The sequence below is a fragment of the Abramis brama genome (genome assembly GCF_963993115.1).
Source record: "Abramis brama genome assembly, chromosome: 4".
NCBI classification, from domain to species: Eukaryota; Metazoa; Chordata; class Actinopteri; order Cypriniformes; family Leuciscidae; genus Abramis; species Abramis brama.
The window spans coordinates 28,267,342-28,280,112 of record NC_139966.1 but is presented as its reverse complement, the minus strand read 5'-3'; the positions used below and the strand labels follow the sequence as shown (position 1 = coordinate 28,280,112).

Below are 12,771 nucleotides of genomic sequence, written 5' to 3'. Positions count from 1 at the left end.
GGTTTCATTCACTTTCCATTTTTTCCATGAACGCATCATTGTGTACATGCTGGTTTATATTAGTTGTGTTCGTGATTTAGTTAAATAAAACTTTGTGTACATTCATGTGAGTTGATTCTGAACCCTTGCTTGATAATCAACATTAATTTAATGATTGTGATGACAGCTACATGCTAAGAAAGAGTGATTTTTCTGTGGCCTTGAAAAATATTTTTCCTGAGAGTTAATAGATTATCAATACTAAGTGTTTGCTGGATGGACAGATTCAATGATTGTAATATTAATTCAGCTACATCAAGTTAATTCTATTACTGTTCCACAAATTTATAATTAATTATGTGTTATGATTAATTATTCATATATGTCTTTGGTTTACTGCAGTTTTAGGGAGAAAAAGCAGTGGTGTTGACTGAATTTGCACATGGTTTGTATTAAAGCACCACAGACATATAAACAACATTAAAAACGGGATTTTCACCACAGGAGGTCTTTAATACAGAACATTTATTTTTAACTGGTAATAGGGTAAAGAAATGAAAATAAGAATCATTTCATGTAAAATGAAAGTTGAATGTATGAATCAGAAGCCAAAGATTGTAATAGAAAATCACTAAATAAACCAATCCCACCTATATAAATTTTCACTAAAATACACAAAGCATTATTATTAGTGAAAGTTTAATACAATGTGTTCTTATAAGTGCTGTCGTATAATCATATCTAACATAAAAGTTTGCTTTTATATAATGTGTATATATTATATTTATGAATACATGTGAGTGTGTGCATGTGTATGTATATATTAGTGGTGGGCCGTTATTGGCGTTAACATGCTGCGTTAACGTGAGACTCTTATCGGGCGATAAAAAAAAATATCGCCGTTAATCTATTCTCAAAGTTGGGTTGGGAGCTGAGTCTATACTACGCAAGCTATGATGACTTTCACCTTGATATTTTAGCGCGGATTCGGTTCGGTGTTCGGTACGCATTTTCAAACCGAAACAGTGCGTGGAAACCAGGAAGAAACATTGTGCCATGAATGAACTATCCAGTGTCCACAGATCTGCAACATTTATCATGGATTTATTGTAGTAACACTAACTGCAACCATGGAAGTTTGGCAGGAATAGTAGGCTATAATGCTTTCAAGTAACATTACGTTGGTTTTATTTTGACATTATGAATAAAATTGCTGCCCTCAAATGTTAATCTAAACTAAAAATAGACCTTTGTTTATAACTACTACAATATTAGGCTACATTTCATTTTTTCCAAGGAGCTGTTTTGTTTTATATGCTCATAAGAAGAGTCTATTATAGCTCCATCATTACTCAAAGTAAAAAAAAAATTTAAAAAAAAATTCATACTTTAAAAAAATCTCTGGCATTTCTTCACAAGTTATTTTAAATGTCACTTTGTATTTAAGAAACACGTGCCCTTTAGTCATTATTTGGGTAGCACACATATTCTGAATGCGTTCGGAAGAATTCAATTGAGCCATTTTAATCTAGATTAATTCCAAGATTACAGTGAGATTTATCTAGATTAAAAAAAAAAAAAATCTATGCCCACCACTAATATATATATATATATATATATATATATATATACAGTGAGGAAAATAAGTATTTGAACACCCTGCTGTTTTGCAAGTTCTCCCACTTGGAAATCATGGAGGGGTCTGAAATTGTCATCGTAGGTGCATGTCCACTGTGAGAGACATAATCTAAAAAAAAAATTCCAGAAATCACAATATATGATTTTTAAACTATTTATTTGTATGATACAGCTGCAAATAAGTATTTGAACACCTGTCTATCAGCTAGAATTCTGACCCTCAAAGACCTGTTAGTCTGCCTTTAAAATGTCCACCTCCACTCCATTTATTATCCTAAATTAGATGCACCTGTTTGAGGTCGTTAGCTGCATAAAGACACCTGTCCACCCCATACAATCAGTAAGAATCCAACTACTAACATGGCCAAGACCAAAGAGCTGTCCAAAGACACTAGAGACAAAATTGTACACCTCCACAAGGCTGGAAAGGGCTACGGGGAAATTGCCAAGCAGCTTGGTGAAAAAAGGTCCACTGTTGGAGCAATCATTAGAAAATGGAAGAAGCTAAACATGACTGTCAATCTCCCTCGGACTGGGGCTCCATGCAAGATCTCACCTCGTGGGGTCTCAATGATCCTAAGAAAGGTGAGAAATCAGCCCAGAACTACACGGGAGGAGCTGGTCAATGACCTGAAAAGAGCTGGGACCACCGTTTCCAAGGTTACTGTTGGTAATACACTAAGACGTCATGGTTTGAAATCATGCATGGCACGGAAGGTTCCCCTGCTTAAACCAGCACATGTCAAGGCCCGTCTTAAGTTTGCCAATGACCATTTGGATGATCCAGAGGAGTCATGGGAGAAAGTCATGTGGTCAGATGAGACCAAAATAGAACTTTTTGGTCATAATTCCACTAAACGTGTTTGGAGGAAGAAGAATGATGATGAGTACCATCCCAAGAACACCATCCCTACTGTGAAGCATGGGGGTGGTAGCATCATGCTTTGGGGGTGTTTTTCTGCACATGGGACAGGGCGACTGCACTGTATTAAGGAGAGGATGACCGGGGCCATGTATTGCGAGATTTTGGGGAACAACCTCCTTCCCTCAGTTAGAGCATTGAAGATGGGTCGAGGCTGGGTCTTCCAACGTGACAATGACCCGAAGCACACAGCCAGGATAACCAAGGAGTGGCTCTGTAAGAAGCATATCAAGGTTCTGGCGTGGCCTAGCCAGTCTCCAGACCTAAACCCAATAGAGAATCTTTGGAGGGAGCTCAAACTCCGTGTTTCTCAGCGACAGCCCAGAAACCTGACTGATCTAGAGAAGATCTGTGTGGAGGAGTGGGCCAAAATCCCTCCTGCAGTGTGTGCAAACCTGGTGAAAAACTACAGGAAATGTTTGACCTCTGTAATTGCAAACAAAGGCTACTGTACCAAATATTAACATTGATTTTCTCAGGTGTTCAAATACTTATTTGCAGCTGTATCATACAAATAAATAGTTAAAAAATCATACATTGTGATTTCTGGATTTTTTTTTTTTTAGATTATGTCTCTCACAGTGGACATGCACCTACGATGACAACTTCAGACCCCTCCATGATTTCTAAGTGGGAGAACTTGCAAAATAGCAGGGTGTTCAAATACACATACATACATACATACATACACACACAAATATATATAAAACTTATGTTTAACCAAATTCACTATTTACTCAGTTCCATTCTTTCTCTCTCTCTCTCTCTCTATATATATATATTTTTTTCTTCATTAATTTACATTGTGGCAGTTTACAGCAAGACAAGCTTATCTAATATTCTGAGTAAATTAAGTGAATGCACAAGTGTTTTGAAATTGCTCCTTTTACTAAACCTCATGCACATATCATTCCAGTTTGTCGTCAGAATGAGTATGCATATGACGTTTCAGGTCTCTTTTATACATAAAACTGTTTCCACACTGAGGGCACATGAAAGGCCTCTCTCCTGTGTGAACTCTTATGTGAATCTTTAGGTTTCCTTTAAAAGTGAAACTCTTGTCACACTGAGGGCAGATGTAAAGCTTCTCTCCCGTGTGAATTCTTATGTGAACGTCAAGATTTGCTTTGTTTTTACAAGTCTTTCCACAGTGATGACACATGAAAGGCTTCTCTCCAATGTGAGTTATTACATGATTCTTAAGGTGATTGCTGTCTATGAAACTCTTTTCACACTGATGACATGTAAAACTGTTTCCTCTTGAGTGAATCCTCATGTGCTTATTATAAGTGGCTTTAAATCTCATACTCTTTCCACACTGATCACATGTGAACGGGTTCTCTCCGGTGTGAACTCTCATGTGAGTCTTAAGACCTCCTTTTCGTGAGAAGCTCTTCCCACAATGATTGCAGATGAAAGCGTCTCCTCCAGTGTGAATTTTCATGTGGACGTTAAAGTTTCCTCTTTGAGTGAAACTTATTCCACACTGTTGGCAGGTGAAAGGCTTCTCTCCTTTGTGAAGTCTCATGTGGACATTAAGGTTTCCTCTATGAGTGAAACTTTTCTCACACTGCTGGCAGTTAAAATGACGTCTGGTTTTGGCCTTTTGACCTCTTTTTCGTGAGGAAGTCTTTTTTGTCTTTGAGCAACCAAAACAGTTTTTTCCACTTATAAAATCCTGATCTTTCTCATTCTGAATTTTCACTTCAATTTCCTTTGGTTCTTGACTCTCCTCTTTCAGCTGCATCAGCTTGTCTAAAACAAAACAAATACAAGTTAACCCTTTTTAATGACAAAGCAACAGAAATTAAACATAAAAGCATCCAAAACAAATACCATCAAAACCAGCAATGAGTATACTAGATCCTCTACACACTAAGCTACTGAAAAGAGAGTGTTAAAAGTTTTTTCAAATAATTACATGTGCAGATTAATTAAATCGTAAACTAATCACACCCTTGGCAGAGAAATAACCCCCAAAAGATCATTTAAAGTCATTATTGTGCAAGATGTGAAAAGTATTGAATTGACATTACAAAAAAAAGTCATTTTAAAAATACATATTTTATTCAAATAATTTAAATTTATTACACACACTTTCAGGCTGCATCCTCTAACTTGCACATGGTCTCGCAGCAATAGCATTGTTTCTAAATAACCATCCAGAATATAGGCAGCTGCTGATATATGAATAGAAAAAAAACACAGGTCAAGTTAAATTTCTCGTTTGCACGACAAAGATGTAGTAAAAACGAATGTTGTCAAAAAGAAATCCCTGTTCAGACGGATGGACAAAAATGACTAAAAACACTTATGCATGCCAGGCCCATAGTTGGTGATGTCACTTTGTAAGGAACAATACGTGCACATACACATTCTTACAGAGTGGGGAATACAAACAATCAAGATGGCAAAAGCATTGAACTTTTTTTTTATCTGGATGGACAATGAGGTTTCTTTATTACTACAAGTGATTCTGGACTAAAAAAGCGGCAAAATGTCAGGAAGATGTGGACTGGGAGTCATGCCGGTCTAAGTATTCTGACATCTTGGAGGCATTCCATTCAATTGATGTCAACGCCAGAGGTTGTCAAGTCCCGAAGAGACCATATTCAAGTAGGTATGGTCATTACGGTCATTTATACAACAGTTAGGTCCGGTCCGATAACTGATACATTTCTGATTGAACAATATGGGATTCCATGAGAGTGGGTATAATGGCTCGTTTCCACCGATCGGTACGGTACAGTACTGTTCAAGAAGGTAAACCCTGATCCGGCTTGCGTTTCCACCGCCAACAGTAGTACCCTTACCCGGTGATTGCCTGGAATGGATCTCATAACCTGGATAACATTTTCTTAAATCTTTATAAATAAACCACAGATTTGAGCTTTAAACAACTACATTCTCGCCTGAAAAACTCTTAAAACTACATTTTGTGACACAATAACAGTAGTACTATATTTCAACTGTATTTAAAAAAAAATGGCACCTCTTATGTTGTCATTCCCCTTGTAGCACAACGATTCTGTCAACCAATCAACGTTCTGCAGTGAGTCTAGCTCCACCCTTCAGTACCGTACCACTGTGCTAGGTACCCCAACGGAAGTTCAGCATTTTGGTACCATTCACAACTTTTGACAGTGGAAACGAGCCATTAGGCAACTTTATGGCAGAATATTTTTGGCTTGTATTCTATTGGTCTGTATGTGTACCTAGCTGATGGGACTTTGCAAGTTGTCTTTGGTGTACCAGTGTTTAAATGTGTTGCTGCTGCACTGAAAAGCAGTGAAAACTTGATGCACGTAAAAACAAAACAAAACAAAAAACCAAATTGTTGTTGGGTTTTTTTTAACGTGAAAACAAAACAGTTTGAAAAACAATACAATTTTGTCACATTTCAGATTTCTCATTTTAACAACTGATTATTTGGCAGAATCATCAAATAATATAACAATCTAACAAAAGAATATTCACAAGACAGAATGATCACTTGCAGCCTTAGTATTAGGCATCAAGGAACATGGTAAGGACTCTTCTTTCTTTATTTTTTATAAAGTTGTGTACATTTTGGGACTTTTTTTAGAAAACAAAAAGGATCCATCCACAAAGGATTATGGGATGTAAAAACTTTGAAGCACAATATCTCAAAGCTGCTCAGAACGCAGATAGAACCTTATAATTCCATTGTAATTTTGAGATCTAATCAAATGTCCGAGGTATGCGTGATCACCCGTTGATTTGTTATAAAATCTACTGTATGTGAGGGACTGGGATATATTTTACCATGTACTGTTTGGATTATCAAAATGTGCACAAAAGTTACTTAGCTGCCATTATGCGTAAAACATTTATTCTGTGAGAGTAAAGCAAATATTATTTGTGTTAAAATAGTAAGATTGTTTAGCTGTTAAGGCAGTGGTCAGGAACCTATGGTTCGCGAGCCACACCTGGCTCTTTGGCAAAAATCATGTGGCTCGTGAGGTCTCTCACCCTTTACCAACAAACGATCGATAAAAAAATTAAGACACATAAACAGAGATCGGCTCTCTGCAGAAAAAGCAGCCAATTACAATTCCCTTGTTGTACAGCCTACCGAAGTTAATGAAAAGTTTATGATAATAATAATATTCAAGTTGTACCGGCAAAAGTGCGTGTTCAGTGCTGTTCGTGAGTGTCACGAGTCACCACAGCAATCAACTAACCGCTTACATTTCTGTGGTAACTTACAGCTCACTGGGATTCAAGCAGCTGCAGCTGGATTAAGGTAATGGCGAAAACAATTTTTAGAACAGCAGCGAAAACGTAAAAGTAGGCTATATAAACTTTAATATATCCTTTTATTGAAACGGGTGCTTTGCTGTGCAAAGAGCCATTTCGAAACATTTCACCCGATGGTAGTTTCACTTTTGCCGCAGAGACCCTTTATGTCCTATAAATGTGTCGTATTTTTGATAATCCGTGCAGATTTCAGTTGATTACATTTAAAGTTATTAATAATAAAACATGAATGAATGAGAAAGAAAAGAGCAGGATGTGCTTTATATTGAAAATAAATATTAAAAGCACAATAAGTTGCGAAAGAGAACTGAATTCTACTGACAGGATGCTGTGCGCGTGCTCCGAGCGCAACACGGACAAGCATAGTAGGCCTAGCCTAGTCTTCGGTTGCGCGCCTAAGCGGCCAAATAAACACAAACATATCAATGCCAAGTCGAGTATTTACGTAAACACAGTAGATGTAAGTACTGTGTGCATTCACTCTCTCTCTCCCTCTCTCTCACACGCACACTAAAAGAGGATTTATGCTCATCAGTTGGTAACTCAACCTCACAGTAAAAGCCCTTTCACAATTAATTCCATATTGCAACTTATTTATTATTTGCTGAATATTTGTTTGTTTTTAGTTGTCTATGGACCTAATAATTACTACTGTTGAAATTTTATTAAAAAAAAAAAAAAGCACGCCTTTAATAATATATATATATATTTTTTTTTTTACTGTGGCTCTTTTGGAAAAATGCATTAATCAAAAATGAAAAAATGGCTCTTTGGTCAAAAAAGGTTCTCGACCCCTGTGTTAAAGGTCTACAGACAGTAGTAAATTGACATCTTGCAACATATGTTCTACTGCAGCAATATTTTTGTCAGGCGTGTGTTAACTCATACTTTTTTTGCCAAATTAACCTTTTAACCCTATGGTGCTCATGTCATTTTTGGACCAAAAATGTTTACGTTTTATTTTGTTCTAGAATTTTTTACTTAATCAGAGACTAAACTTAAAAGGCACAACATTTTTTAAATAAAGCTGAAATTTGGAACAAAACGTGTTTGAAAATAGTATTTTTGTGCATTTTTCAAAACAAAAAAACGTGAAATTCAGTAACCTTTTTAAGTTCACATTTTTTAACTTTTTTCACTTCCGCAATAATCTGTCAAGTGTCTTTGAAAAGAGACCAAACTTAAACTGTCTTGAATGGTTTTAGAGCACAGACTTAAGTTGGAGATTAAATTTTCAGGTCTATGCTCAAAGTGAATAAATGGATTATTAATACAGCATAAATAATTTAGTACCATAAAATCCCAAAATACAAAATATTAAATAAAAAACATTATCGAACTAAAATATAGTTCATTCATTTAACTGAAATAAAAAGAACATTTCTGTCACCTTTGGAAGGTGGTTTCCCTGAATGCACTTGAGCTTTGATGAGAAAATAGAGGGTATAATACGTTGTACTGTTTAGCCAATATCTTGAAAATGCATGGATAGGGTGCTGATACCCATATTTGATACTGTTTTTCGGACACTAACTATAATTGTTGTCTGTATCAGTTGCTGGTGATGAAGTCACACTTGGAGGTTGGATTATCAGCATTGAAAACCACATCTGTGAAGGCATCCACCAAACTTCATCACAGGACTTACTGCAGTTTTCGCCACCTACCATGTCTTCAACTTGCAATACCAAGAGGAAGCTGGAAGGACATTGGAGTTTGTTCAAAAGGTAAATCCTCTGCTAGCTCTAAATATTGTTCGGACATTTTGCCCCTCTTTCCAGTTCTGTTCAGGATACTGGCATTATAGCAACAGCTTAGAAGATGTATGAGGGGAATGCAGTGTGGTTTGTCTTGAGTGCAATTAATCTTTACTTACCTCAACTAATATCTTAAATTTCTCTGTTATTACATTTAGGCACTTCATTGGTGTGAACTCTGAGAGGGGAACAAAGGCCAGCAAGGTGAAGGTGGTGTCCAAGAATCCAACTGTGGCCACCCTTATATAAAACCCAATGGACTTTAAATTGGGCTTTATTTAGGCATGTGAAGTCACAGCATTGTGTTCTGTTTAGCCCAGTCTCACTGGTGTAGTGGAAATAGCATACTTTAATGAATGCATTTGACGTAATATTAACTTTAAAAAATATCTCAAATTTCTGTAGAGCTGGACATTTTAATAAGGATCAATGACTGAGTTCAGCTGTGAGAATGAAACCAACCTGTTTGTGTCTCAGTATCTTCATGTTTCACTTCTTCAATCTTCATGTTCTCACTCTCCTCTTTAATAAACGCCATCTTTATGTCATGTGGATCTCAGTTGCTCCAACCTGAGTTTCTGTCATATTGAAGATAAGAATAATTAACAGAAAGAAAAATAAATCAAAACTACAACTCTGTGCATCTAAATCTCTATGCAATGACTTGTAGATTACTTAATAGGGCTGCACTATTGTTTTTAAACCGAAACCATGATTTAAAAGGGTGCGATTCGCATTTATTTCGATCAAGGATATGGTAACAAGCAACCACTTAGCCGTTGAAGGTTTGCATCTTGTGTATTTACCGTCTGACGCGGAGTTTAACCAATAGGGGGCATTTTAAAAGGGTCATGACCTGGCTTTATAAAAAAAATTATACTGTTGTCTGAGGTCAACTTATTACGTTTTCATGGTTTTTACATTCAAAAACAAGCTTAACAGGTTTCCAAAAAGCCTGTTAATATTCAAGTAATAAGCTATTTTCTACCCTGGTTTTTATGGGTGTGCCGCATTGAAGACTTTGAAGTAAACACCCAATGCTATGATTGGATAACAGTTTTGCATATTATGAGTTTCGACTCTCCCGTCAGTTCACGTGGGGAATAGTTTTGAAAACTTCCAATGTGGAAAAATGGCAATCGGAATGATTCGCCCATACATGTTAGACCCAGAGTGTGATCACGAATCGCAGGACAATACTTCCTTCATAGTTGGACCCTTCTGTGACTGGTTAGACACGTACACAATCAGTAGATATCAAACGATCTGTAACAATGTAATACTAGCACATATAAAAAACATTTTTTACTTGCATAAGTGTAAAAAAGGCACAGTATTGTTTTTTAATCTCATTCTGTCTGCAAATCCAGCCTCGACCTGTGTCTTGTTTACAAAAGAATCTGCGGTAAAATGAAGCGAACAAATGCACAATGTCTTACCATTATCATACCATATCAAGTTCAACCACGCATTCCTAAATTGTAATCCGAAGGAAGCTTGTTCTTCCACAACCAGGCACTGCACAATATTTTGTAATCTTCAGCGGCATTTTTATTGCTTGGTAGCTCGATCCGGTTTAGCGCAACGTAGGCTTATGTTTACCAAAAACATGTCATGGTGGGCGGGGCTACAGAATTAGGCGTTGGTCTTCTTCTGTTGAGGCAGCGGTTCGCTGCTCTCTGACGTCACAGGTAGGCCAATTCACAGATCCCACGTTTGATGATCCAGCTGTTAATAAAAGCTTTGATTTGACTAAGAACATTTTCAACGCCGAAGTTTACAGGATATTCTTATATTACGATGACTTATCTCAAAAGTTCCAAGGAAAAATAGATATTTCAATTCATGACCCCTTTAACACTGCACATGCTGATTGAAAGAGCCAAGAACGGCATTTTGAATGAGCCAAGAACGGCATGTAATTGATAGCACAGGTACGCCTGTAAGATATCTACTAAAGATCTGGAAAATATCTGCTGTGTAAATACATCTGATAAACATCTTAGAAAGGGCAGTTTTACATGTATTCTAAACCATAAACCTCTGATAGGAGAGGAGACGTCTCAGAGATGTATTGCAGATGAGCAAACTAAAAAAAAAAAAAAACATCTTGCAGATGTAAATACAGACATCAAATAGATATCTCTGAGATGCTATCAGGTTTGAAGATGAGCTGAAAGAGGTGAACTATTGCACAACAAGATGACATGTGGCCTAAGCAGACAGCTGAATCATATTAAAGTCTCACTGTTCATCTCTTCTGCGAGGATTTTGAATTAAAGAGTCGTTGTTTACAAACGGACTGTCAATTATTCCGCTTATACTACGGTTACCACACCATAAAACATCCTTCAGATGATGCATTTCAAGATATATCAGGTTTTTGTCCTTAAAACACTTGTGTGTGGGACTAATTTCTTACACATCTCATCCCACACCACCATTGCTAATTCCAAAACATAATTTTAGAGCTAGTAACGGATACTCGAGCCACTGATAGCAAACTAATGCAAATGAGAGAGAGAGAGAGAGAGAGAGAGAGAGAGAGAGAGATATTAAGCATATATGTGAAGAATTACCTCAGTCTGTGTCTCTCAACAATTTGTGGTAGAGGCCTCTGCCAATAGTGAAACTATATGTTGATCTGCTCAAAGAACAGCGCAATTTTTCCCTATCCAGTGAGAGATTAACAACTTAAGTTGTTAAACTATTTTACTGATAAAATCGTCAGAGCAGTGCTGACAACACAAAAGTGTGTGTCCATACACCAAATTACAGTGAAGCGCAACTGTTTTTGTACGGTGCTCGGTCAAAAGGATTTAAGCAGTGAATTTTGAAGTGATCTCTTCTATTAAACTCAGAGATGTGGATTCAGACGGCAATTAAATTACCATACGACCTTAGTGTTAAAAAAAAAAGTAGATCATTTGGCTGGGGATTTTTACATGGCTGTTGGAGAAAAACACTGACATTATGGATTCGGATGGGAATAAAATACAAACTAACCCCTGTAAAAGCTGAAAATACTTTATCCACATGAGAAACAATTAACATCCGAATAGTGCTATTGTTGCAACCTTACTGTAGGTTTTGGTCAGTGTTTGTATTCTTTAAAGGTTAAGATTTGTTCATTTAACTTTATTTAAGATAGTGTAGTTATTTGCTGAATTTGTCATGACAGATGTTTGTATCATGACAACTTTATTTGAAGAAAAAAAAAAATGCCACAATGTTAGTGGTTTTAAATAATCATTAGAACAGTTTGTGATTACGCTTGGTCTTTCTTTGGTGCTGTTAAAACACCACAACAAACATGTAGCTCTTAAAAAAATAATAATAATAATTAGTGCAGCCCCATTACTACCTTATTAATTACTACCTTATTTTACCAGATTACATTTTAATTACATTCAGGGTTCATGTAGCCTACATTTTTAGAAATTGACCAACAAACATTTGCATTTCAACCTACATTTTAGGTCACAATAAAATGGTGTCAGATAAAACTTTAATTGCAATTAAAATGACTTTACACCTGATTCAATTGGGGCGAGAAATAAGACGCACCTTTGCTATCATTCATTTGTGGACGCGCTTTACTCAATATCAATAACGTTTATTAATGTTAGATAAGCATTACAATGTTACATTCAAAAATAATAAATTGATGTGCAATACTTGTCAAAACTGTAAAAAAAAGAATTAACAGTGTTCATCGATTTAAATACTTAAAATGCATAAAAACACAAACCTTTCTTCAGCCGAATAACAACAGATGCAGGAGCGCGGCGCTGTCTTGTGACGTCACATCGCCACACCAAAATAAAAGTCCCGCTCGCGCTGCTGTGTCTAAAATCACAAAAGTGCATAGAAAAAAGAAAAACATACTATAATAATAAAATAATATATCAGGAGTATTCAGAGTTGAAATCCTAGTGAAATACATATTTAAATACGTTGTTCAATTATGTGCTGAAAACAACTGCCAATGAAAGAGTATGTAGGAGAAAAACAGTCTGTTTGAATGCAAACACTATATTTAATATGTTTTGGGAAAAATGTTTTTTACTAACAGTTCATTTATGCTTAAAGTTTTTCTTTGTTTTTCTTTCTTTATGTTTGTCTTTAAAAATAAATCTTAATTAGGACCATAGACTACTTTTAAAACACAAAAACAAATACATTCATTTTTAA

At 36.1% G+C, this 12,771-nt stretch overlaps 1 protein-coding gene across 1 annotated transcript; it reads right to left on the bottom strand.

Annotated features, from left to right (window-relative positions):
- Nucleotides 1-3,108: 3,108 nt before the first annotated feature.
- Nucleotides 3,109-12,396, bottom strand: LOC311082021 (uncharacterized protein). Its single transcript, XM_084112763.1, has 3 exons — nucleotides 12,329-12,396; nucleotides 9,040-9,155; nucleotides 3,109-4,294 (listed from the first exon to the last, which is right to left on the bottom strand). The coding sequence occupies exons 2-3, from the start codon at nucleotides 9,113-9,115 to the stop codon at nucleotides 3,447-3,449; spliced, it is 924 nt and encodes a 307-aa protein (XP_083968889.1). The 5' UTR covers nucleotides 9,116-9,155; nucleotides 12,329-12,396; the 3' UTR covers nucleotides 3,109-3,446.
- Nucleotides 12,397-12,771: the final 375 nt, after the last annotated feature.